The sequence below is a fragment of the Myripristis murdjan genome, chromosome 22 (genome assembly GCF_902150065.1).
Source record: "Myripristis murdjan chromosome 22, fMyrMur1.1, whole genome shotgun sequence".
Classification (NCBI taxonomy): Eukaryota; Metazoa; Chordata; class Actinopteri; order Holocentriformes; family Holocentridae; genus Myripristis; species Myripristis murdjan.
The window spans coordinates 6,926,920-6,954,148 of NC_044001.1; the positions used below are offsets into that span (position 1 = coordinate 6,926,920).

General features: G+C 41.5%; 1 protein-coding gene across 2 annotated transcripts; it reads left to right on the plus strand.

Moving 5' to 3' along the window:
• The first annotated feature begins 187 nt into the window (after window positions 1–187).
• On the plus strand, window positions 188–25,465 carry vps39 (VPS39 subunit of HOPS complex). 2 transcript variants are annotated; one of them, XM_030044782.1, is made up of 24 exons: window positions 188–804; window positions 1,505–1,570; window positions 1,682–1,746; window positions 2,648–2,690; window positions 2,841–2,935; window positions 3,352–3,450; window positions 3,564–3,656; window positions 4,712–4,895; window positions 7,000–7,120; window positions 8,065–8,185; window positions 8,509–8,638; window positions 9,320–9,462; window positions 9,770–9,910; window positions 10,373–10,514; window positions 13,514–13,600; window positions 14,613–14,686; window positions 14,929–15,145; window positions 16,462–16,590; window positions 17,059–17,161; window positions 17,606–17,651; window positions 18,556–18,705; window positions 21,648–21,782; window positions 23,086–23,177; window positions 23,483–25,465. In XM_030044782.1, exons 1-24 carry the CDS (start codon window positions 732–734, stop codon window positions 23,562–23,564), a joined length of 2,631 nt encoding a protein of 876 aa, XP_029900642.1. In that variant the 5' UTR covers window positions 188–731; the 3' UTR covers window positions 23,565–25,465. The 2 variants fall into 2 exon arrangements, with proteins under 2 accessions (XP_029900642.1, XP_029900643.1); XM_030044783.1 differs by having other exon boundaries at window positions 8,512–8,638.
• Window positions 25,466–27,229: the final 1,764 nt, after the last annotated feature.

The following is a 27,229-nucleotide window of genomic DNA, read 5'->3' on the forward strand; positions in this document are numbered from 1 at the left end:
AATTTGCTCCACTTATTTCCTAATAAAAGTCAACCTGAGTGTGGCTTTTACATGTAACTCAGGCTCATGTGGCTTGCAGATATTACGTAATCCGAAACTTAAAGGCTTGCACATGCACAAATTAGCCGCTGCACCTTTAATGCGTTCCTCGTGAGCACGCTGCCTCCAGTCACGTGCCTGTCAAACCTCACATTCTCTCGCGCAGCCGTCGTCAACACAACTAGGAACTAGCACCATGCTAACTAACGGAGCTAACTAAAACTCAACAGGAGCTCGGTAGGTAGAGGGGTCGCTCCCGCAGGCTTTGGGTCGAGCTCGGTGGGTGTTTTCGACATTTTCTGGTCGTGTTTGCGGCGGCATGGCTTGAGAAGGAACGATGTCCAGAGGCGTTTGTCGCTCGCTAACTTCCGAGCTAGCTAGCCATCAGCTGTTGTTTTGGTCTGAGAATTGTAACGTTAGCTCGCCGCCAAGCCAAACTGCTTAGCGTTGCTTGCTATCTTCACGAAAGAGACGCTACATCGCCGTGATTTTCACCAAAGAAGAAGTACTGTTTGCCTGCTGAAACATTTAATTACCCAGTGGATGGCGACACTTGAAGGTGTGCCGTCCTGACAGTCAAATCAGCAGTCAGTCAGTCAGCTGTTGTCTGGCAGGCAGGCAGGCAGGCAGGCAGGCAGACAACAACACAGTTTGGGATTCATCTGAAACGAAAGCAGCAATAATATTTGGAAATGCATGACGCGTATGAACCGGTGCCTATTTTGGAAAAGCTCCCTCTCCAGATCGACTGCCTTGCGGCCTGGGGTAAGTTGTTTTGCACCTCCTCATTCAGCCAGCAGGCACTTTCTCATTGACATTGCAGGCATATCCATTTACAGTCCATTTGGTTGTCAAGAAGACATGAACAGTTAAATTAGTGATTTCTCCCACCAGCAAAGTGGATTTGTTTTACTGACAAATGTGTTGTTTACTCTATAAGATTCTTCATGGTTAAGCCCCCCACCCTTTAAACAATGTCTTCCAAAAGCTCATGGTGAAATATGACATGCAAGATCATCAACAAAGGGAGTGTGTAATAAAACACACTGCTGGACAAAATCTGCTCAAATCACTTTTTCAATTACAGCAACAAAACAGTGGAATACTATACCTGCAAATATTAGGGAGCGTATTAGTGTTAGCACTTTAAATCTAACGTTAAAATTGGTTGAAAGGCAGTCATGTTGTCATTATGTTTCTGGCACTTGTCCTACAGGTGTGTTTGTTTATTGGTGTCGTGGATTTGTCATTTTTTTTGTTGTGTTAGTATTGTATACACACACATCAGGGAAAACAGATGGACACTAACACTGTGCTGTATCTAGTACAGTATGTTTATTCTACACTGTCCCTGTTTTAAATAAACTAATAAATGAAAATGAACGATTGAATGTTACCCTGTTGCATGATGGCGCACTAAGTCAGAAATGATCGATAACTTGGCTGCGTGTTTTTCTGCCCACAGAGGACTGGCTGCTTGTCGGAACAAAGCCAGGGCATCTCCTCCTCTACCGGATAAAGAAAGATGCAGGTGAATTGAAAACCTCAAGTCAAGAGGGATAAAATTGTGTTCCTGCGAATCTGTAAATTTTAGACTGTTTATGCCTGGGTCACTTTTATCGAACACGTCTTTTTTCCATAGGAACCAACAGATTTGAGGTGACCCTGGAGAAATCCAACAAGAACTTCTCAAAGAAGATTCAGCAGGTAGATGAGATTAGAGGATGCGATGGTTTTTACAGTAGCTGTACACTGAAGTCATGTGGATATTTTATTTCAGAGGAAGCTAAGACTAAGCCCTATCAAAAATGGGAGTGTGCATTGTAATGCGATCAGACAGTATTATATGGCTTTTTATATTGATCCTGAAGTTAAAATTGGAGTGAACTAAGGCTGGGAATACACTAGAGGACTTTTATCTTCTTGACTGATATTGAAAATGTATTTCTCCCCACACAAAACAATTGACTTCATTGATTTCTTGAGTAAATAATGCTCACAATAGATGTTTATGTAAGAATGGGGATTACACACAGTTAACAACATAGCTGAGATTGTTTTGCTGACTTCTGAAACATCTGTGACATCTGGACCTTTAATCTTTTAAGAACTTGCTTGAGCCTACAGAATCAATATGTATTGATATGCATGTTAATGAATATCTTAAAATTTACAGTCTTTGCAGGATAGGAGTTACCATCCAGTTATTAGTATCATAATAATAATAATTATTAGAAGTAATTACTACAGTTAAAGTAACTGTTATGTAAACCTTCTGCCTTCAATTTGGCTCTCTGTGGTTTTTGATGGTCTGCACTTTTGGAATCACAGAATATTTGCGAGCTGCGAGTCTCATGTAGAATATTTATTTGATATGATTGGGTTGGTTCAGATCAGTTTTCACACTGCCATATAATCTTAGATGAGCATCAGAGCTGACCGTGCTCCAGATAGGATCCCTTTACTAATTATCATCATGTCTAAATACAGTGTTATCAGCTCAGTTATCTTGTTTCCCAGCCTAGGGTGCATTCAGCATGTTCAGATAAATATCTGATAGAGGCTGGTGTCAACCTCCTTTTTTGTATTTCCTCTCTTCTTTCTGCAGCTTTATGTGGTTTCACAGTACAAAATTCTCGTCAGTCTTCTGGGTAAGAGCCTTTTCCTTGCGCTATTTATTTGTAAAATTTTTGATAAACATGCTTAGTCTGTCAGTCAGTGTGTTATCATTGCACCACATGACGGTTTGCTTAATTCACTCGATATACTGTTGATGTACTATAACTTCTTCACCCCTGCAGAAAACAACATTCATGTCCATGACCTCCTGACCTTCCAGCAGATCACTGTGGTCTCCAAAGCCAAAGGAGCCACACTCTTTGCCTGTGACCTGCAGGTTAGCCACAGTCGTCTTCTTGTTGTTGCCATCTTGTACTTTTGACACTAGCCCAGCCCTGCTGTTTGGCTTTCATTTTCATGGCTGTCTTCCTCATTCCAAATAGCTCTAGTGAGAACATTTTTTTTAATATAACAACTGAAACATAATAGCTGCAGGCTCGCAGGCTAGTAAACTTTTCATCCCTGTTGCAGTGCTAAAAGAGAGCGGATGAGCCTGTAGTTATGAGGGGCTATGTTGTATATACAGGAAACATTTAGTGAGCAGGTCAGTTTATTTTAAGCAGGCTGTCAAATCCCAACAGAGACACTGTCATAATTAGTCTTCCTTTCCTTTCTTTCATTGATGTGTTGTATTAATAATTTCGACGATGCGAGCGAGTCTTGAATTGTATCTTTTATCTCTCTTGTCTTCAGCAAACAAGCTCAGGGGAGGAAAGGTTGAGAATGTGTGTTGCAGTGAAGAAGAAACTCCAGCTGTATTACTGGAAGGACAGAGAGTTCCACGAGTTACAGGTGAGATGAAATAAAACATTTGAGATATGACTTGATATAATATAATCCAAATTTAAAGTTTTTTTTTTTTTTCAATGCAGTCTTAAGAGTGTTTTCTTGGTTTTGTTTGTCAGGGCGACTTTGGTGCTCCAGATATTCCAAAGTCCATGGCTTGGTGTGAAAACTCCATATGTGTTGGTTTCAAGAGAGACTATTACCTCATCCGGGTAAGTATGTGAGGAAAGGATAACACTCATCTGTATTTACACAAAGCTCTACTTACCTGCACTCGCCTACAAGTTAAAGGGATAGTTTAAAATTTTACACATATACCGTATTTCACCAATTAATCGCCCGGCCGCAAATAGCCGCCGGGTTCTTATAATTGCCGGGGGTCTGCACCCATTTTGCGTATTAAACGCCCACCCGAATAACCGCTGGGGCGATTATTTGCATTATATGTAGGTAACCCAAAATAAGGCTATTCACCTTATTTTTGCATAAGTAAACAGTTAGCTGCAGTCTAACAGTGCGGCACTTCCGTTTTCTGTCAAAATAAGAGCGCTAGCTAACATTAGAACAAAAGGGTGTACCGTAATCTTAAATCAACCGACTGAAAATATATTGGACAGCAGCTGTCATCACGATAATGTCCTGGTGCAAACATAAATAAAGGCCTGCAGCAAATAGCCGCCTGGTTCTTTTAAACGCCCGGGGTCCAAGTCGATTTTGCATATTAAACACCCGGGCGATTAATTGGTGAAATACGGTAATGGTGTTTGTTGGGTGTAGCACATCCACCAAGTTTGAATGGAAAGAAAGAATGAAAAGAGTGCTGAAAGTGAATTCTTCAAAACAATTTTTGAACTTTGTGTTGCTGCTCAAAATTGTGTTGTTTTCCTATTTCTATTCTACTCTATTCATTTTGGAGCAGTAGACTCCTGGTGACACACTCCTGGTGGTACACTGACATAGACCAAAAAATACCACTATATGTTTAAAATTCTGAAATATTACTTTAATTAAGAGTTATCTTTTAAAGCACATTTTAGAGGCAAGGCAATGTATAATTTGTGTTAACCTGTTTTATTCTCCTTGTTATGTACATGTTTATTCTTACACTTTATTCCTTCAGAGCCCTGTTTTCAGTTTTTGCTTGCCAGTGTTATTCGTCATGTAAAAATTGTTTTATTGTTTGTAACTGACCGTACAGATGAAGTTAATTATGATGGATTTGTTATTAAGAGGATTCATTGATTCTTGACCTGCCCATGTCACCTAGATGGATGGTCGTGGCTCCATCAAGGAGCTCTTCCCTACTGGAAAGCAGTTAGAGCCCCTGGTTGCCCCACTGGCTGATGGGAAGGTGGCTGTTGGACAAGACGACCTAACAGTGGTGCTCAATGAAGAGGGTGTCTGCACCCAGAAATGTGCACTGAACTGGACAGACATCCCCATAGCCATGGGTGAGGAAGAGACTATGAACTTTGTTGAATTAGTTGTGCTGTTTTATTTCTCCACACATGGAAAACTGCATTCATCCTGCGGGCCTTTATGCTCAAGTCCTCTGTGGAAGGCAGTTGTGCGTATTAATTATGTTGGATGTATATTAGAAAACTATTTCAAAGGCATTTCACAGCATTACAATGAATGAAAATAACCCGCTGTACCTGGTAGTCTCATAAGAGACAGAACAGTCACGCTTATTTTTGATTTTATCTCAAATCACAAGCTTCTGCTTTTACTACAGGGAAGTGGTCAGGCTTTCAGTTACTCTACTTAGCATTTATGAAGAGCATTTCTCCCACAATAATGTCCTTGTGCGGAGGCAAAACAGCAACAACACACACACACAGGATACACTACCGGCTTTTTAGGGGAAAGCAAGAAAGAAGCCAAGCTGCTGTTTACACCAAGGTTATGACAGTTCCTCTAGGTGAATGACCTAAGATTGACTTATTGTCTCTGCCGCACACTGAAATGCAGTATTCTAGGTCACATGCCTTGAGATATTATTTTGCATCACGTATCTCTGTGGTCTAGATTGGAATTGAAAAAATGACGACTCATGGCAGATTTTTGCTGCTCACTCTGATAAGAAAGCACCCGGTCTGTGCTAAATATCAGATTGTAGACATTCCCACAGAGTAAATCTTCAGCTTGCTTTATGGGGTGGAATGGAAATGCACCATCATTTCTGCAGATCTTAGTTGGAGCTTAGTTGTGCAGGCATTCTGTAGTTTAACGATCCAGTGAAAAAGCAAGAATTGGGATGCATCATCAGAACTGACTCCAGTGCCATAGCTACAAACTGCAGCACAGAAGTTGGCATTGTGTAAAGGCTGCCTCAGATTTTAGAATTCATTTACTGAGGCATTAAGACAGGCTGTTGAATTCTATGTTTCATTCACTTTAAATATCAAGCATTTAAAATACTGTTAATGGTTTCATTGATTGATTTTAAAAAATGCTTTGCATGTGGACTACTGTATGGCTTGTGTCTCGTAACACAGTTTTTTCCACACAGATTCAGCAGGTCTCTTTAGAGGATGAAGTTCAATAAGGCACAATATTATCATTTTTGATCATTTAATAGTTGTAATCCAGTTACTCTCTGCCTTTCCTCTTCTCTTTTATCATCTTTTTTCCCCCTTGTGTTCCTGCAGCATTTTTTTCCCATTTAGTCAGAGCATGAATAACTGAGGTGCTGTATTCCATGTGAAGTCAGCTGGGGAAATACAAACTTAGCTCAGCCTTTTTATCTCATGACTAAGACGCCACAGGACATGTCTGGTTTACTAATAAATTTTTGTGACAAAAGTGATGCAGATGAGCGCTTGCATTGTTGTAAAGGCCCCTCTTTTCGTGCCCATTGGTATGCAGAGCGAACGTTATGAACGGGAAATGAAGTCTCAAAGTAAGAGTTTCAAACAGTTTGCAATTTCCTCATTTCGATATTGTTGACATTGTGGCTTTGGTGTACGTCAGGAGAGGATGAGTCCGGATGGTCTAAAATCCTCCTTACTGATCCACAATCACTTCCCTGTCCTCTCTGGCTAAGGCTGGGGCAAAGAGCCTGGGATGATCCTCCTGGGCGTCATCCATCCCACATCTAAATTCCCAGCCCAATCCTTTGTAGATAGCTGGTTCCAGCTGGATTTCCTGCCCACCAGCCTTAAGGTCTCCACTCTGAAATCATGGACAGAGGCACTTCATGTTCTAAAGAAAGTGGGTCTGTTTTTGGTGGGCATTTAAACTGGAAAGCAGAGTTAAACCCTCACTTGCAAACATCACATTACTCACTATGAGATAATACGTAGCTCACAAGACTTTTTATCTCCTCAAGATCCCGTGAAGTGTTTCATTTGTTAGCCTCACGTGTCCCACAAGTGCCTCAAAAAGTATGACCATTTATTTGAATTGTAGCGTGCCATACAAGCCACAAATATCTGATTCCACATATGTTTTGATCTGTCCCAGATAAAATATAGCGCAGACCAGCTTGCCGTGATTCAGTTTCAGTCGACGTGCGCTAAAATGTGACATTCTTGTCTCTCATAATGTCCTCAGAGCACCAGCCTCCCTACATCATAGCCGTGCTCCCTCGCTACGTGGAGATCCGGACGTTTGAGCCCAGGCTGCTGGTGCAGAGTGTGGAGCTGCAGAGACCTCGCTTCATCAGCTCTGCAGGGTGAGGAGCTCCACCTGTGATTTTGTTGTGTCACTATGAAATTGTAAATTCTGCTAGTTTTTCTGTAAATTGACAGTTGTATTACAATAACTGCACACCTGCACAGCTCCTGCTTCATATCAGTTTATTCTATTATTTATTCTCCCCAGTCGTTTTGATGTGTAATTTGGCACTAAATGATTTTTTGTGTAGATTTCATAGGTAATGTAGCCAGACAGTTCTTACTTTTAGAGTTACCTTTAGAGACAGTTAACAAATTATTCAAAAGCACAATGCAGAAATCCCACGTTTTACTATGCGCTTTTTGCATCAAAGCCGGTTCATTCCTCATGCAAAAACGAGTGCATGCAGTCAAAATGGCATAATTGCAGTCAAAACAATTGGGCCCATTGGAGTCGTGTGTGCCACCTGAAATTTGGATGATTAATGTTGGATGGCTTTGCAGCCCCTCTTTCCAGTACTGACTGAACAAAGATGAACCAGACTGCCAGCCAGCTTTGGCAGGATATACCCCTGGCATGAACCAGCTCGTATTACTGTGCTGTTGCTCCACCTCTAAGAGGAATTGCTCAGAAGAATTAAAATTTTGCTCCCTTTTTAGCTGTAAGAACATGCAAAGAATGGTATTATATTGAAAGATTTTTACTAAGTCGTGCATTGCAATATGGCCATTTAGCTCTTTGTACAGTTCATTAGAGGGAGCAGGCTGCAGGGGGCTGTCGCAGCACTAGTGGAGGAGAGATGCGTGCTGAAAGAGAGACTTTGTTGGCTACCTCTGCAGTGCCATCAAATTCTATGAATAGCATCCTAAAACAGCATAAATCATCAGCTGCTTTCATCAGCTCCTCTACTTTCTGTTTTGAATTCCTGATTACCGACAAGAAAAAGACATGTGCTCCAACCTTTTTTCCCTGTCTTTTTTTTCCCCCTCACATCTATCACAGGCCAAATATTGTGTATGTTGCCAGCAACCACTTTGTGTGGCGCCTGGTGCCCGTGTCGATAGCCAGCCAGATCCGGCAGCTTCTTCAGGACAAGCAGTTTGAGCTGGCTCTTCAGCTGGCGGTGAGCAGCAAAACCACTCATTTGAAAGCCAAATGGACTTAACTGCTAGAAATTATTATTAAACTCCTGATGATACAATATGTGTTTAAGCTCAGAAGATGAAACATAAAGAACAGCTACCTCGATTAGGCACAGAGTGTTCAAACAGTTAAACGCTCATGGCTTTGTGTTATCATCATTCGCAATCTAGCCTTCCAGAGGCATTTCCAAGAAAGAAAATGCCCATTCATGTGGTTGTTATGCTCCTGGAAGCCAGCATGCTGATGAGTTTGAAGTAAACAACTTACAGTAGTGTGATGAAAGTTGTTCCTTTTTTCTGCCAGAAGATGAAGGATGATTCGGACGGTGATAAGAAGCAGCAAATACATCATATTCAGAACCTCTATGCCTTCAATCTGTTCTGCCAGAAGAGATTTGATGACTCCATGCAGGTGTTTGCCAAACTCGGCACAGGTACGTTTCTCCTTTTCCCCCAATGGACACAAGGTTTCCTGAAGTTTCTGTCCATGCCATGTTTGTAATATGAAGCCAGACCTGGATGAAGTAGTATTTGCTAATAACATACCTCATTTTTTTTAAAAACTTGCATAAAGTAGTAGGCATTTACTTCATACAATAGGACTACACAGTGAATGCCAGGAGGTTTACACTTTCTGAACATAAATAAGAAGTACTTTTTGGTGAATAACAACTTATTCAACGCCATATCATCTGGCCATAATTTATCATGTTTACCACTGTTACCTTTTAGTCTTGAGTGACAAACTCATGAGACATCTGGGAAGATAAATCTCACTGTGGATATTGCATGAGATATTTTTCCTTATTATCAAATTATGTAGCGTTTCATTACCGGGTAACGTCTTAGTGTTTCACAGTGACAGCAGACTTTTCATTGCACTTGCTGACTCCATGTCTGGTCAACTGATGTTTTTCTGCATGGCACATGTTGTGGTCATTTGTTATGTTGCCTGCAACCACCGCGAAAACCCTGTCTGCAGACCAGATCTCCCTCACAGTCAGGGACAATAGTTTGAATTGAACTGTCACGCACTGTAGGCTCCCGTCCTATATGTGTGTAAATGCCATGCATGCAGCACAGTGCAACAAATATTTCTCTTGTGTATTCTGCAGATCCCACCCATGTGATTGGGCTGTACCCCGACCTGCTCCCCTCAGACTACCGCAAGCAGCTGCACTACCCGAACCCTCTGCCCACTCTGTCTGGGGCAGAGCTGGAGAAGGCCCATCTTGCTCTTATTGATTACCTCACACAGGTGTGTTTGTGTGTGTTTATGGTGTGTAGAGGGGTACTTAATGAAAATAAGTGCAGTGCATTGTCCTCAGAGGGGCACTAATACACACACAGCAGGAAGAGAAAATTAGTGCAAATCAATACAAATTATTTAACAATGGTAGTACTATATTAGCAATAATTGTAGTAGAGTAATTACAAGGTTAATAGTAGTTGTAATAGTAGTAATCTAATAGTAGAGCGTCTTCATATGTGGTTTTCTCTGCAGTTCTGTGTATCCTACTTCTGAAAAAAATGTGTTTAATTTCTGTCCTTTTTTTTTTTTCCAGAAACGTAGCCACCTTGTGAAGCAGCTGAATGACTCCGACCCCTCTACCACATCTCCCCTCATGGAGGGGACGCCCACGATTAAAAGCCGCAAGAAACTCCTGCAGATCATTGACACCACGCTGCTGAAATGCTACCTGCATGTAAGGCAAAAACTGTGTCCTTGTTACTTTGCCTGTAATATCTTGTCAAATGAAGAATTACATTTTGAAATGCCATACAGTCAATTCATGAATATGTCATTGTGGTATGAAAGCCAGTCATGCACAGAAAAGTCAGATAGGTTTATTTGAGGTAAATGTGAGTGAGGATAAGAGGGAGTGTGAGATTGATTACCATTTACATGTAGTGGCTGCAGTATTGTGTGCATTGTGTGGAATCATGGTGGTAAAGACGGCTTGGTGACAAAGCAAACCTCTCGAGTTACATTGCATTGAGCTAAAGTGGTTTGGGCAACTGGTTAGGACGCCACCCGGGTTAATGGAATAAAAAGGTTGTTTCTCTGTTGGCATAACAACCCCGACCCAGCTGAGTAGATGGAGGGAGGCTGGTTTTTGGATATGTGTGATGTTCATGCTGTGTAATCCCCTCCTTCCCCCATTCAGACCAACGTGGCCCTGGTGTCCCCCCTCCTGCGTCTGGAAAACAACCACTGCCACATCGAGGAGAGCGAATACGTCCTGAAGAAGGCCCACAAGTACAGCGAGCTCATTATTCTCTATGAGAAGAAAGGTCTGCACCAGAAAGGTAAGCGTTGTCCGACTGCACTGTCAACACAGTCTGTCTTGATAACTTATTTCTCTAGTATTGAGTCATAAAATTCATTATTTATAAAAGCGGAAAACTCTGCTTAAATCTGTTGGAATAGCAGACGCCTGTGTCTAATTGTGGTAAATTTTGTGGTCTGCTCTTGCAGTAATGACAAGTGCAGGCTGCGGCCGGTGCGCTGTCATGAGGCTGTTTATATCCTCTAAATCAATCTCATATTCTTGCAGTTTTTGCCCAAATCTTTTTATTTTTCTGCCTCTAACAAATCCTGTGAGCCACAATTAAATCCAGAGGAGCTGAATATTAAAATCCTGTTCTTCTAAAAACAAATGAGGAAGACCTGCCAGTGGAATGAGATAACTTCATTTGTTTTCCAGTGCAAATAAAATTGTTTTGAGATTTTTACGAGAGTTGATTTTAAGAAATGGAGCGATCACCCAGTCTGTTTACTAGTGATGAAGAATACAGGCCGAACTCCAACTTATAAAACATTAAACGGTGAATTTACATCTAATTGTAGGGAGTCTGCTCAATCACAATCAAAAGTTGATTGAGTGAACATCTAAGTCACTTTGTTGTCCTGACTTCAACCTCCAGATAGAGGAGGGGAGGTGTGACTATATTTGCAACTCAGCCACGTAAGGTTATTGTTCGTTTATCTTACGTTGTCCCTATGATAGTCTGTGGAAAAGTAATTCCCCTGCTGGGATAAGTAAAGCAGCTGTGGTGCTTTGGATGATAATTCTAGTTTCATCCCAGATATGTCACTGTTTGAATATCAGTTAGGTTTGAAGTTGAGGTTCTTGTGCTAAATCATTCCTTTTAAAACATTTGGACTATAATCATTTTGCTTTTAGGTAATAGGCAAAGTTGCAATTTTAATTTTTATTGCACATTTTCTCTAGCAGTGGTGGTAATATCCTGTGCTGCTAAATGGATACAGAGGAAACACTGAATAAAATATTACTACTACTACTGCAGTCTGACCCTGACATCTCAGATCTCACTGAAACATGGCCATGATTGCTGATTCATGGTTGCCGCTTCTGATATGCAGCTGTAAATGGTTATAATATCTATTGAGCTGTTAGGAATGGACCCAGTGGTGGTGTAGCTGTTCATGCCATGTCCTGTTTTATTTCATTTTCATTACAAAAACAGCTTGAATTCCTTTCGTTTGAGTATGATCTGGGGCGTAATAATTCATTTAAAATGCCTGGGATTTAGAGGCCCTCTCTCAGCTGTTGTTGGCTCCCTTGGTAAACTGGCAGATCTGCTCTCATCTTATGACTCAGAATTGATAAGACTTTAATCAAAATGGTTTTAACAGATGTTTCTGATCATTTCTAAAGAAATCTGCTGTGATCTTAATTGAAGACAGACCATTAATGAGCCAACATCAGCAAACTTTAACTAGAATCCACCCATACTGATCTAACTTTATCCAATATTCCAGGAAATACGATCGCCAGCAGTGTTTCTGATCTTGATATTAGCGATCACTGCTTCATTGCTTGCTTTCGAAGAGATGAGAATGAAGAGAACTCGAGTATGTTTCGCCATTAACAGAAACCTCAGGAGCTTTAATGAAGTCACCTTTTTTTGGATGACCTCTACTATAATGAGCCATGTCACTCTACAAATCCCTGAGGTCGAACTGGCACCGAGCTTCCTTCTAAGCGCTTCTGACTCTTTGGCTGATAAATGTGCTCCATTCAGAAAGTTTCCAATATATGACAGGTGTAAACCTTGGTTCTCTCACAAATTTTCAGTATTGTTTCAATCAAGAAATAAAGCTTAGACCATGACTTCATGCACAGGGAACCCTTCTGAACGGTTGCCTTCAGGCCCCTTAGAAATGCATGTACTCCCTATTTAAGTAAAGCCAAATCTGAATATTACACTAACTCAGTCATGTGCACTTGTGCTAATCCAGTAGAGCTTTTGTTTTTTCCTATGCATGTAACGTGTCACTCTTGGAAACGAGGATTTCTGTCCCTCCATGTGTTTTTCGAAGTTAAATAAAAGATGAAAGGAAATAAGATACTGCCACAAGGAAAGCAAGTGAAACTGCTTTGAGAGAAAATGTTTTTTTTTTTCACTTGTTCAAAGAAATGTTAGACTCAAATGACTTAAGACAGACATCTTTGCAGTGGGAGATAAATCATCAAGCAACAGATGACAGATAAGTCAGCCAACTAGAAAATGACAGATCTCACTGAGTTCAAGTTTATTTATCAGTGTTTAGTTTGTGTGTCATAGCCACCGGCGTGACAAATAAATACGTAACAATACAATTCGAAGAAACATCTGTACCCAATTTCTCTTTCAAATTGTTCATTGAATTGTGGGGTTTTGTGTTCAGATGACAGATCACTTGAGCTGGTTTGATGCCAGACTCACGCCCGCCTTTATCAGCATCATTCTCCTCGCTGCTTTTCAATACAAGAGCTGCAAACAATCAAATTCTTCCATTATGTTTAAAATTGTTGGGTATGTGTTACAGGCTTGTTGCAACAAAGCTGTACTCTGCGCGAAGGGTGGATCAGCTCCGTCAGGCTACACAGTTTATCTCCAAGGAGGTTTCCCGCATGTGGTCGACCCATCATCCTGCTAGATCAGAGCTGTCTTATTGTTATTTGAATTGCGGCCGTATTTTGTGGGGGATTCTGGGCTGTTCTCACCAGGAGTGCGGCTGGTTTTAATCATCCCGCTGCAATTTGCTCTCGATGATGTCATGCAGCCGAAGCCTTTCTCTCGCTCCTTCTCTGCCAATTCAAACCAGCTGTTCCCAGGCCGCCAATTAACATGATGCATCTGCCACATCCAGTTTCAGTTGACGGAGGAATTATGTAATGCAGCGCTCACACAAGTAGATGACAACTCGCAGCTTTCCATCAGCCGGCCTAATCTCACATTTGCTCTCACTCCCGTTTCTTCTCCTCCCTCTCCTGTTTACCCTCTTTGCCCTCTCCCAGCGCTCCAGGTGCTGCTGGATCAGTCCACCAAGGCGAACTCTCCGCTGAAGGGCCACGAGCGAACAGTGCAGTACCTCCAGAGACTCGGTAAAGCTGGACGTCCAGCACCTTCAAGCACTACACAAATCTGTTATAACTTGAGAATATCAAAGTTGACATCTCCGCTAGATAAGGTGCATTCATTTCCAGAAGAGTTTGAGATTTTTGACCCTGATTGGATGTTCGGTGACATGTCGCTTTGGGCTGGAGGGGAAGTCCTCTTGTTCCTTGTCCCATGTGTGTCAGTATTAGCTGCGTAACTCTGTTAACTGTCAGTATGTCAGTGTGCCAGTGCAACCAAAATAAAGGCAATGCTCACACTAAGCCGGTTAAATTTTATAAAACATCTTTTTTTTTCCTCTGCTTTGGCCTTCGCCCACATTAAACCGGCATTTCCACCCACTAAAACGGGCCTTTTTGAAAACACTTTCCAAGGTGTTTAACTTTGAAAGCAATCTCACTCTGGCATTGTAGTGTGGAGGGGGGAAAAGGAGATTTTCAAAAATGCTGATGCAAGATTGTCATCTGGCCTAGGTTGCACTCTCGTTCAGCATTCACCGGCCAAGCAAATCACTTGGCTAAAATGTGTTGATGTCGATGGCGGCTTTCAGAAAATGGAAAATCAAAACAGCGCTCTGAAATTTAGCCAGCTTAGCGTACACATAGCCAAAGTCTTGTACATTTGTTGCACCTGATCATCCTGCCATCTTTAGTTCTTTTAAATGTGAAGATATCTATGTCAAATGTATGCCTTGGTGTAATTACGAGGAAGATAGCTGGTCTCACTGATTAAAAGAGACCATTCAGACTCTATGGTGGTATTGTTAGTGGTAGTGTTTCTCAAAATTAATCCCACATTTCCCATAAGCCCTGGCCCTTCCTGTCACAGAGGATTTTGCTGCTTTGTGTAAAATATTTTGTCTTTGCTTTACTGAAGAGGATGATGGAAGAGATTTTCATTAGTTCCGCTATGTTGTAATGTGCCTCCGTCCTTACTTTTAATTCATGACACATGCTTATTGGAGTTAAATTTGCCTATCTGCTGTAATCCATCCCACAGGAATGGAGAATTTGGGGATAATCTTTGAGTTCTCCCCCTGGGTGCTGAAGATCTGCCCTGAGGATGGTCTGAAGGTGGGAACATAGACATTCATTCAGAAATAGACTCGCACCAATGAATTTATCCATCAAAGGATGTCATGTATTGAAATAGTCACTTTGTTGAAGGGTGTCCAGTGCTGTTGTATTTTGTTTTATTCCTTTTACTCCATATGCAGACCAATTACAAAGACTGTTACCTTCTTTATCAAATGCATTTTTGTCTTTTTATATAAGAAAGCTTGCATGTAGGTTTAAAAACCTCCCTTCCTCTCCAGATCTTTACCGAGGACCTGACAGAGGTGGAGACTTTGCCCAGAGACAAGGTGTTGAACTTCTTGAAGGAGGGTTTTAAAGAGTTGGCCATCCCCTACCTGGAGCACATCATCTACGTCTGGGATGAGACGGGTCCAGAGTTTCACAATGTGCTGATCCAGCTCTACTTGGAGAGGGTGCAGGGCCTCATGAAGCAGTACCTCAACTCCCTGCCAGAGGGTACGAGCCAGGTTGTGTCGATTCACATTGTCATCTGACTACAATCTGTTTTCCCACCGGTATAACAAATTGACACGAACTTTTCACTTTTGCTGTGCTGCAGTTGGCCAGAACAGCAAGAGTCATTTTTTTTCAGCAAAGATATACGCTAAAAAATGTGTCTGAAAACGATGAGGTTTTCTCCCAAATGCAAGCCAAATGCTGAATAAAACTCACTTTAATGAAACTCGATCGCTCCATGCCTGAGGGACTTTTCTTCCCACACTTGGGCCTGTCAGGTCGTGGCCTCCTGCAAGGCTTAAAAGTCTCCCTAAATTATTAATTTTTTTTTTTTAGCAGAGATAGAACATCACTGGTGTGTGGATGTGTAATTGTAGTTGTACTAAGTTTAAGACTTAGGTAGCTACCAAAAAAAAGAAAGAGGACCAGGTTTTATTTCCCACAACAGCCGGTGTGTGTCCTGTCAAAAAAAAACCAGACCTCTAAAATCTGCTCACTCACTGTAAGTTGCTCTGGATTTGAGAATCCACTAAAAGCCTAAAATGTTAAGTGTAAATGTCAGCGCTGAAGGGCAACATGACCCTGGAGGGAACCTATTCTGGGATGTGGAGTTCTCTGAATAGCACAAGCCTCTTAGCAAAATTCCCCCAATCACACTTGGAAATCAACTTAGTGCCAAAGGCACCATTTATTTTTCTTATTTTTCACTGTGATTACATCGCTGCAGATGAATTTGGTTTGCATTTAGTTTGTCATCCAAATAATTGTCTCTCGCAGCTCCGCTAGTAAAGCCGTGTCAGGGCTCATTAGGAAGTCCATCCGTCTCCATGTATTTGTGCCTTTTAATGCCTATCCAGGGACGGTGCACTGAAAAGGACCTTTTGGCTAATGCTGGCACATTCACTGTGATGCTGATTAATGTTCCCTCTGCCAGTGAGATAAACTAATAAAAACCAAGCAATTAAATAAATAAATCTGTCCTTGGGGCAGGTTATTGTTATGGGCCAGGGATCATGGTTGGCAGTTTAGTTCACCCATGATAGCCAGCCCATGATATTAGAACACTTTTAATCAGAGATTATTGTGATTGTTCACAATGAAATGCCATTCTCACAATTAAAGACACTGTTAAAGTTTATTTTCTCTCAAAACTCAGTTCAGATTCTTTGAAGAAAATGTAATTAAACTAAGACACAGATATATAGATATTTCTGTTCAGCTTGGAAAAGGAAGCATTGATATACATTTTTTGTACATTACAGGTAAGGTCAAGTTTAATAAGGGAAAAAAAAGACAATCACACTTCTCTGTTGTAGGTGTGCCTGCTGTTGCTGCAGGTAAGGAGGAAGGTGACCTGGGAGAGTTCAGGGCCAAGCTCTTGACCTTCCTGGAGATTTCTACCAGCTACGAACCAGAAAGACTCATCAGTGACTTTCCCTTTGATGGTAAGCACCGAGTTCACATTTTCATGATTATTGACAAATGTGAAGCCTGTGGACAAAAATGGACCTTGCCTTTTATTTGCATCACATATATAACCAAGGAGTCTAATTTATTAAGAAGAAACACAGTTATCTGACATTCCATTGTATGATCCTGTCATAGAATAAGGTCTAAAAACACTTGAAAATGATGTTTGTTGCATCCATATGTTGGGCACCGCTACATTTTACATAAGGCTTTAACTTTCAAACATCAGCTTTGCCTTAACTCTGTTCATATGCACAATATGCATGCGATTGTTCAGAATTTCCCATTGCATAGTGCATGTTTTCATTTTATAGGGGAAAGATTTATGAAGTGTTACCTATGTCGGCACATATGTTGAGTTTCTACTGAAGTGTGTAACTGTTACTTCAGTCACTTCATGCGCTGTGAGCTTGCACTTGTGACCTTGTTTTCCATCTCCCAAGGCCTGCTGGAGGAGCGGGCCCTGCTCCTGGGTCGGATGGGTAAACACGAGCAGGCGCTCTTCATCTACGTGCACATCCTGAAAGACACTGGCATGGCAGAGGAGTGAGTAGCCCGACTAAAACTAAAGGCTCATTCATACTGGCTGAAAATGAAAACCAACCACTGGCCCTTAAGAGGTTTTTTTTTTCTAGAAACTGGTAAAATAGTGGAAGTATCAGGGGAATTTGGGAGTACATAGCCTGTTGTGCCCAGTGGATACATTTTTTTTCCTTTCTTGCCTGTGAACATGACTAACTTGACCACTGTGGCTGCTAGATTAAAAAAAAAAAAAAAAAAAAGTTCAAAAAAAGCCCTTCCTGCAAATACAATTAACTATCACCTTTTCTGACTGACTCATGTGACTTTATCACGTCATCTTGGTAGTTTAAGTTCTGTGCTTGTTGGTCCAATAAATTCCATCAATTAGTCAACATTGAAACAGTTATAATTTTCTCAGTTTATCCTTATTGATGAATGAAGTTTTTCCACTCTCTCTTCTCTCTGCAGGTACTGCCACCGGCATTATGACAAACTGACCGAAGGAAATAAAGATGTAGGTAGCTTTAATGTTATTGGTTTATTTTAATTTGTACATACGCTTACTTTTAATATAGTCTCTGTGCTCTTTGTTTTTATTCTTCTGTTTTGTTGATGATGAAAAAGGCACGTTTGTGTGCACATTCAGCCTAAGTTAGGTAAAGGAGCAGGAAAAAACAATGTTGCAGTGAAAAAGGAAAAATGTCCAAACACTAAATTTATGCTCCCAAATGCCTTTTAATGCGACGATGCAACCACAGCCGGGGTCTTCGTCAGGACTGATGAAAACCTCTTTAAAGAAACCTCGCATTCAGTAGCATTTGGGAGCTTAAATTCAGTGTGCGGATATTTTCCCTTTTTCATTGTTAATGACTTTGGCCACTTTCTTCACTTTTACGCTTTGTTGCCTGAAGTGCTACTGTGTTTCCTGACAGCACTATACAAATATAATGGATTATTTATAGCCCCGGCAACTGGTGATGGACACTGCCAGTTTCCTGTAGAAACCTCACATCTCCGGTTTTTACTTTTCATTTGACCATAACTGCTCGCTTATACTGTTCCTTGTGAGTGTAAAATGTTGCCACACTCTGACATCAAGCCAGATTAATAAGTAAGCAGTGAAAATGACTAAATACACGGTCAAAGTGAAAATAAACAACCCATTAGTAGTATCTCTAGGAAAAACAATCTCTCTAGGACACTGGAATTTAAATGTCTAGATTTTGAGTGACAGTATACAGTCTGCTGTCTGTCATTGCTTTATATAACATCTTGCCCTCTTCTATATTTGCAGCAATATTTTTTAATGTCATTCAGTATTTTTCTGCACCATCGTCACAAAGACAAATTCCTGTACATCCCCTGCAAGCATATTCTGATTCAGGTACAGTAATAACATCTGTATTTGCTCTCTGCAGGTTTACCTCTCCCTGCTGCGCATGTACCTGTCTCCTCCAGACGTCCACTGCCTGGGGCCCATCAAGATGGAGCTGTCTGAGCCTCAGGCCAACCTGAAGGCCGCCCTGCAGGTCCTGGAGCTGCACCACAGCAAGCTCAACACCACCAAGGTAAACGACATACGCTGCAGACTTTATTTACTGTAAAACTTCCATTTCCAGCCCAATTAAACACAGAGCCTCTTTGGTTGACCAGGTATGGCTACACGTTTTGACAAATAAGCCACCTCTTGTTGACAGACTAGACATTAGGGAGTGGGGCTTCTCCTGCCGATGAAAAACTCAGATTTTCCCATCACATCCTGCTGACCGCCCAGGGACAGAATCAGCACACTGGCTAATGCACCAGTACGATTTAGAGTTTACAGCTCTCAATCTGAACCCTATCGAGCCCAGATTATGAAATTATTCCAACATGTATGCAGTGTTGGGCTCGGTGCTGCAGACAGCAAGCCGGCAGGGAGCACGCGCAACACTTCCAGAGCATGGGTGTAATCCTGTGCAATAAAGTGAAATAGTTACAGAGGAGACCAAGTAAAAGCAAGCCTCGCGAGACTTCAGAGTGGTTTTACTATATCGTTAGTTTTCTGCAATCTTTTGATGATTTTTTTTTTTCTAGTTTCTGCTAAGCAAGATTTTTGTACAAAGGGAAATAAAGGCACATCTCAAATACAGGTCACCTTATTTTGATGATTAAAGCAAATAAAATCCCAGGCTAATAATTGCAGATTTTCGGTCTATGTCTTTAGTGTACGACAAGGGTCAGGTTTACTCCATCAGGACAGATCACACAGTGTCTATTAAGTTAGCAGTCACAGACAAGTATTCTGAATTTACTTTGAAATCTGTCCTGACACTGAGATTAAATTCTTGTGCTTAAATTAAATTTTCCTATGTGGTGAAATCCAGCTGGTACATCAAAACAGTTCCTTTAAATACCAAGAATTATTTGTGAATTCAACCCACTGACCCTTTTGCTCTTGTTCACATCTTGTAGTTATCGCGAATTCACACAAGAACATCACAACAGCAGTGAGATTGATAGCAATCATTTTATGTTGGCTGGAACAAAAGTGAAATAACACGATTAAAGATGGAATACATTCCCGCAACATTAGTCATTTGGCATTTGGAGCAGAATTTAGCAGGGTTCCCACAGGCATTTAAATTTGTTTTTTAAGGTTTTAGTGTGGATAAAGGTAAATTAAGGCCTTAAACGTTTTTTCAAAGTAGATGGCTGATATAGATGTTTTTTTTAAATATCCAAATTCATCAGTATGCCTCTGCTCTCCATCTCAGCATCAGAGGCTCACATCCCAAGAAAAACCATGAGTATATCCTCTCAAACGAGACAATGTCGAGCCCTTGAATATTTACTAAACAAGGCCTTGATAGTCACTGAGAGGTCCTAGCAATATGACATCCAAGTGAATGTGGGAGCCCCGATTTAGTTTGTATTTAATGAGAAAGGTTTGCGCTGCCAGCGGTGAACAAGTTGGTGCCATTTTGCCCAGACACAATCCAGAAAACTAACAAAAGATTACAGTCTGTTAGACCTTTCCAGGCAGGTGTCGACATTCTGATATGACGCTGATGCGTTTTTAGGAATTGCTTTAATAAAATTCCTCTCAAACAGGCATTTTTACTATCTGCTCCCGCAACCAATAGGGCAAAGAGTTGATTGAATTAAAGCTGCTCTGTTCAACACCCGCAGATGGCCTATTGTGCTTGTCATGCTTTTCTCTCTTTTTCATTGCTCACTATGATGATAAATAAAGAACATACACCTTGAAGTAACTTTAGAGGCCTGTTAGGTTCTGTGTTCTTCAGTACGCTGAAGCTGCCAGCTGCAGGATCACTCCTCACAGCGCCACGCTCTCTGTGTGTCGGGTGAAAACACAGGGTCACTCAGCAGACTGTCTCCTCCTTTCCTTCATATCTTATCACAAAGGAAGAGAGCCAGAGTGTGTGAAGGCCCCGCACTGAGGCACTGTAAATATTTTAACAGCTAAACCTGCTCGCTTTTGCTGCTATGTTACGCTCTCGCTCAGGCGCAAAGCAGCGGAACAGATTGTGCGGTTTCGGTGATTTTAAAGTGGATGTGATTGTGTGTGAAAGGCACCGGTGATCTGTGTCCGACCACAGACGTGTCAAATTAAGAGTTTGTCGGGGGGAACGCTGCAGGTTCTACGAGGACGTTTGGGGTTGGACCCACAGACTGGAACGCTTTGTCTTGCCTTGTTCTGCTGCTCTGTCTCCCCGCGCGCTCTCATTGACTTTAATGGCACCCTGCATTCATTTCCCCTGGCCTCGCTCCCAGCGCCAGCCCTGCCAAGAGCACGGGAAGAGTGAGGGGAGCAAACAAAACTTCTGACAAAAAGCTGTTTTGTTTATTTATTTTTACCTTTTTATTTCTCCAGAGAGAGTTGTACATTTGCTCTTTTTTTTCTTTTTAGTAATACCCTACCTACAGTTGCAAGCTTACATATTAACAGATGAGAACTTCCCAGTACAGCACCAGTCTCCTAATTTTGACTGGCTGAGCCCCGCTTTGGGTGAGAGTTTTCGTACTAATTTTTATAAAAGAGCAAAAAGATGACAAAAACATGGGTTATCAACTCTGCTTGGTTTCCCTGATCATTCAAACAGAAGCACGTGAGGTAATTGAGTTAGCATTATTTCTAAAGGTAAGTGGTTTAGCAATTTTCTGCTCCCTGGTAGGAAAATGTAACTTCATATGATTAGTTTTAAAACAGGTAGCATTATGTTTTTTAGCAAGCCCTGTGAGAGTGACAGTCTGCATAAAGTGAACGAGTGTTTTAATTTGAATTCATTCAGCAGGCGCAAAAGAAATTTACCTAATTGCTACCATTTCTACAACAACACATTAAGCCTCACTTGCTTCTAAAATGAAAAGAAGCACTACAACATACCTCCAGTCCAGTTGGAGACTTTAAACCATCGTGTCTCCTGATGAACAAAGTTCTGCCATATAATGAAAGGATTCAGTCTCTGTTAAACAATATGAAACAAGGTGACCTTTCTGTTCCCAGGCCATCAACCTGCTCCCGGCAAACACGCAGATCCGAGAGATCCGTGTTTTTCTGGAGAGCGTCTTGGAGGAGAAGGCACAGAGGAAACGCTTCGACCAGGTGCTGAAGAGCCTGCTGCAGGCCGAGTTCCTCAGGGTGAGTCCTGGAGATGATGGGTTTGTTTTAGGGGGACATCCTTGGAAATGAGGTCAAAATCTTCATGAACTCATACTATAAATTAACTGAGATCATTTATAAAGATAACTGGGAAAGGTAAGAACACAGGTAACCTCGAATGTGACGAGCTGCTGACATACTGAGGGATAAACTACGAAAGAAGAGGCGTTTTCATTTGGTGTGTATGTGAAGGAATTGACTGTCCGCTGAGACATAAAATAACTGTGACATTAAATAACTCGAACTCATCGTACTCATCCTGCAAAGATAATGTAACGTGATACTTAGATCCCTGTGGGGAAATTCTCCTTTTATTTGCTGCCCTTTGGGAAGGTCACGGCGCAGGGTCAGCTGCATACAGCACCAGTGGACCCGCGAGGGCTTCACTAACCTCCTCCAGGACAGCTCAGCAGGGTGGATGGATGGTTGCTGACATGGGAAGCTTGTGTCCAGCTCTTCGGGCTGAAGGACATTAAGTCAAGCTAACCCTCAGCGGACCACGCCACTGATTTCTCATGTTTCTACTTGTGGTTTCTGCTAATCTTTTCCCAAAGCAAGCAGTTGTATTTTAACCCGTAATAACTATTAACTATAATTTTCCTACCTTTTATCCAGCCATTGGTTTCCATTCATTCCATTATAATATGAAAATGAACTCTCAGAGACTTCAAACTTCCTCAAACAATTATTCCATCATCCATATTAGTTTTCCTAAGGTGGGCATTTCAACCAGAAATTTAAATTGAAATCTTTTGTACCCCCACATGATTTGCAAAATCTTTTATTGTCATGTAAAATGTGGGTAAACTGTAGTAAACAGGCCAAACACTCAAAATCGCCAGTATGGTTCTTTAATCATCAGTGCAGCCGTAGATCTGTAGATAAGGAATTAAATTTGCTTCCTGGCTTAGTGTCTGCTGCTGGTGGTTTGCCAATTTGAGTTGATTTTAGGACTCCATTTGTTAGAGTAGTGATTTATATATACTAAGTGTATTTCACCTCAGTGTGCAAATTATTTTCACTGACTTTTGTTCCCTTTTCTGTATATTTCGACATCAAGGTTTGAACATCACTTAATGCCAAACAACGTGGCAGTTATTATCCATGACATTTTAAAGGGAATAACTTGACATTTCGCTACTATCCATAAAGTCTATATAACACGTTCGTGATCAGCTGTACTCGGTTCATCCGAGCTCCAGTCGGCACTCACAGAAGCAGTTCTCGATGTGATTTGTGCCATCTGTCTCTGCTCACCAAGCGTGTCGGTCCGTATTTTCAGGTGCAGGAGGAGCGCATCTTCCACCAGCAGGTGAAGTGTGTCATCACGGAGGAAAAGACCTGCAGAGTCTGCAAGAAGAAAATCGGAAACAGGTAAATACCGCCTGCAAGTTCATCAGCACAACTTTTTCTTTAAAAGCAGGGATTTTTCGTCCACATGCACCATTTGTAGGCTCATTTTTCATAGTTATATGGGCAACTTCATCCAGTGCCTTTTTTGCCATTAGTGCTGTACATTATGGTGCATGTTTGGGCCACCTAATCACATTTTCATGGTTTTTTAATTGCTTCAGACAGCAATTTTGCAATCTCAGTCAATTTCCTGCATATTCCTCGCTGCATCACAGCAGATAATCATACTGACAGGTGTCTCTCCCTTTCTCTCTCTTGTTGTTCAGTGCTTTTGCCAGGTATCCCAACGGAGTCGTGGTGCATTACTTCTGCTGCAAAGACCGCACTGTGTGTCCCACTGAGCAGTAACAACCCCCCTCCTTTCTCTCTCTCTCTCTCTGTCCCTCTCTCTCTCTCTCACTCTCTCTCTCTGGCTAACACAAGCCACACCGACGAACAAACCCGCAGTGACTGTTCACTGGCAATTTGATAATTTGACGTTCAGCCATCCTTGAAGGAAAAAAAAAAAAAGCTGGAAGGTTGAAAGGTCACCGGTTAAAACCGAGCAGCGGAATCGAACTCCATGCGCATTTGGTGGACGCCGTTATCCAAAACGCCTAACATTACCATGAAAGCATAGTTGTTGTGTTTTTTTTTTTTTTTTTTTTTTCTTCTTCTCCCCCCTGGCACTGTTTGTGTCATGCTCCACCTGTCGAGCTAAACAGGACGTCCGACTACAAGCGAGGCTGTTGCTTTCTCCCTCTCTGTGCATGAGGTAACAGGTGGAATGTCCGGGGTCGGTCTTCAGGAGGGGAAACATTACGGAGAGAGAGAAAGAGGGAGAGCGACTGACATTTGAAAGCATGTGTCACTGTAACGCTAGAAGGGATTCACTCCCCTAACAGCCCGCTTCGGAAGAAAACGGACACTATTGACAGCGCCGCTAAGAGGAAAAGGAACTAAACAACAAAGTCCAGTTCTCGCTCTCAGCAGCAGGGGACGACTACAAGCCCCGGCGGTGTTTTCTCTCCCCTCTCCCCGCCTCTCACCGTCTCCCTCACCTCCCGACGCCCTGTAGACCTCAAACACTGCTTCTTAATATGCCATAGACTCTACAGAAGTATTCTTAAATGCCTTGTGTGACTCTTAAGATTGTACTTACAGTAAAATCGGCTGTCTGTTTGCTGTTATGTATGTACTTTTTTTTTTTTTTTTTTGTCAGCATGTGTTGGTACAGATTTAACGAATTTACGTCGAAGCAAAGCCGCTTTCGTCTCATGCTTTATTTTCTATGGTGTATATTAATTTAAATACTTGAGCAGGCCACTCGAAACATATGCACAGTCATCTTTTTTTTTTTCTTATTAACTGTTCTAACATGTCTGCTTTTGAATGATTGTTGTCATACGATATAACTATTCTCAACTCATTTTTGAAGTCTCATCTTAGTCTCGTGTTGATTTTGTTTTTATTTTTTGTTTTGTTTTGTTTTTGTTTTTTTGGAAGCTTAAACTCAGTCTTTGACTCATTATCTCATTTTAAAGGCAGATCACAAAAGTACAGCACTTTATAAAAGTGGATGGATGTCCTGTTTATTTATTGCTAAATCATGCGTCAGCTTGATAAGAACTGGATGAAATGTGATGGACTTTGAAGGTATGACACGTGGATGTGTGCGTTTTTTGGAAGGCAATATCGTAATCCAGTGTGTCTGTCTACCGTCCAGCCGGGAGGTAAAATTAAGAAGCAGGACTACCCAAGTTCACTGACAACAATTACACGCAATTAGAGTCCATTTTTAGTATTTAGTCGAAACTTTTATTCAGGCTGAATCAGAGTGAGTGGGGCTCTTGCTCAAGGACACTTTGAATAAGCCACACAGCTCCAATCTGTCTCTCTAACCACTGGTGGTTTGAATAATTTGTCATATTTAACTAAAATATCTGACCTTTATAGACAAATATCTAACAAAGAGGGTGTCTTAAGTTACAAGCTGTAGCATTTTTTTAACCTGGAGTCTCCTGCTTCTTAAAATCCCCCCACATCTTTCTCTCTCTCCCTCTCGAGGGTTTGCACGAACGCTCTGGAAAGACTGTTTTTCTTCTTTTTTTTTTGTGGTGGGAACATTTATACCACTGTGTACACTGTACAAAGGGTGCGGTTGTTAATGAGCGATGTCTCATCGAAAACGATTAAATTCTGTGAGGTGACCCATCAGGTACCGTTTGTCTGTTTGGCTTTAATCAGTAATAAAGTCGTGTTTCCACTCATGCGTGCGTCTGTGTAAACACCACCATCTGGCACGCTTTCATAGTTGGACCGCTCGCGTTTGTTGCATATGTCCGTCATCTGTGTTATTTTTGCTCCCATGTAGAACTAATGGATGTGAGTGACGTTAAATGGCTTCACCTGCCTTTTGCCGGGCTCCTCTTCAGCGTAAAAGTGGCTCTCTCCTGCACGGATACTGATAAGGAGCCAAACACTTGTTGGTCTGAAAATGTTCTTTGAAGTCTCTGTTGCAAAGCGAGACTTTCATCACTTGAAATTTTTTACACGTACTCTTACAAATGATTGGTAAAAAAATCAGATCCAACTATGGTGTGATAGACGACTTGAAAGCAGCGGTGGTCAGGTTGAAGGAGTGTTGCTTTACTTTAGAGGTGCTTTGCTAAATCTGCAAAAATCTGCAAGAAAAGCTTATCGAAAATACACTTGCCCTTGGAGTAGCAGTTGTTTTGTTTTTTTTGAGAAGACAACATTGTTGTACGTGATCTTTTTGCATGCAATTCTAAAAGGATGAGAATTAAAACTTACTTCAACTGAAAAAAAGAGACATTATAAAGTGAAGTGCACAAAAGATAAAACCATATTATTCACATCTGGCCAGTTTACACGCTGCAAAATTTATACTGGATGTGATTTTAATTGTAACTGTAATATCAAAGCAAAACTGTTGTGACTAAAAAAGCAACTCAATTACAATAATGCAAGTAAGTAATTAACTGCTTGCACTGATTCTTAAAAGTCCTTTGGTTGCCTGAATGACAGCACATTTACAGACTGGACCATGAACATTTTAAAAAATACTACACGATAAACCATCTTGCACCAAAATTGATAATCGTGACTCTGCAGTCGTCCCATCACCACAGCTTTTGCATATTAAAGTTTTTTTTTTGTATATAGCACAGTATGAAATGATAACAAACACATTTGTCACGCACTGTAATACCCTGCTTTTGATTAATATTCATGTCCTAATAACCTAATAACTTTTTTCCACAAGCCTCATACATAGAGGCTCTCTGCTGCTTTGTTAAACAACCTTTACACAACTTTGGCAAAAGTCCGGCTCAGCTTTTCGCGTTGAATTCTTAACACATGTTTGCATCACAAACAAAGAGCTTGAGGAATTCTGAGTTCAGTTTTTTCAAACCACACCACAACACAAGCCGAGTTGTGGCCTGAAACACTGATGAGAAGGTGAACTGTTGGTCCCTTCATGGACTTCAAGGAGAACGTGCGTGGCATTTATTCTCCAGGTCAAAGCTGACCTCTCTAAATAGACAAGCGCCGCTCTGCTGCTTAACTTTTCACAAACAGCATCTCCATCTCACCTGGAGGTCCCGTCCCAGATAGGCCCATTATCCCGGGGCTAAAGCACCAGAGAATACCTACACTGTTACTTGTCCTGCTAATGGATTTTCTGCGCTGAGCCGAGCCAGCCGCAGCAACAGAATCACAACAACTCGACTGCTCAGCAACGGAGTTAGTCACACACTCGCTGCAAAGTCTGCCAACTGCTTTCTACATCGGGACCTCGGATGGATCCTGATGACTCCCCGTCTGGGCAGGGAGACAGGACCGGAGCGGAGAACACGGCCCAAACGAGGAGAATATGTTTGGCTGACGGACGCCTCATCAGAGCATATGGAGCGCTCATGGTTTATACAATCACGCTGGCACACCATCGTACGCAGGCCCCGTGTGCCTTTGAGAAAGCACTGTCCATGAGAGAGAGAGAGAAAGAGAGA

What these genes read in the sequence shown, in the direction of transcription:
- vps39 (XM_030044782.1), top strand. Translation starts at nt 732, where the DNA reads ATGCATGACGCGTATGAACCGGTGCCTATTTTGGAAAAGCTCCCTCTC. An exon ending in TCTCAAAGAAGATTCAGCAG is followed by an intron (nt 1,747 to 2,647) that starts GTAGATGAGATT and finishes TTCTTTCTGCAG; the next exon opens with CTTTATGTGGTTTCACAGTA. An exon ending in CGCTTCATCAGCTCTGCAGG is followed by an intron (nt 7,121 to 8,064) that starts GTGAGGAGCTCC and finishes CATCTATCACAG; the next exon opens with GCCAAATATTGTGTATGTTG.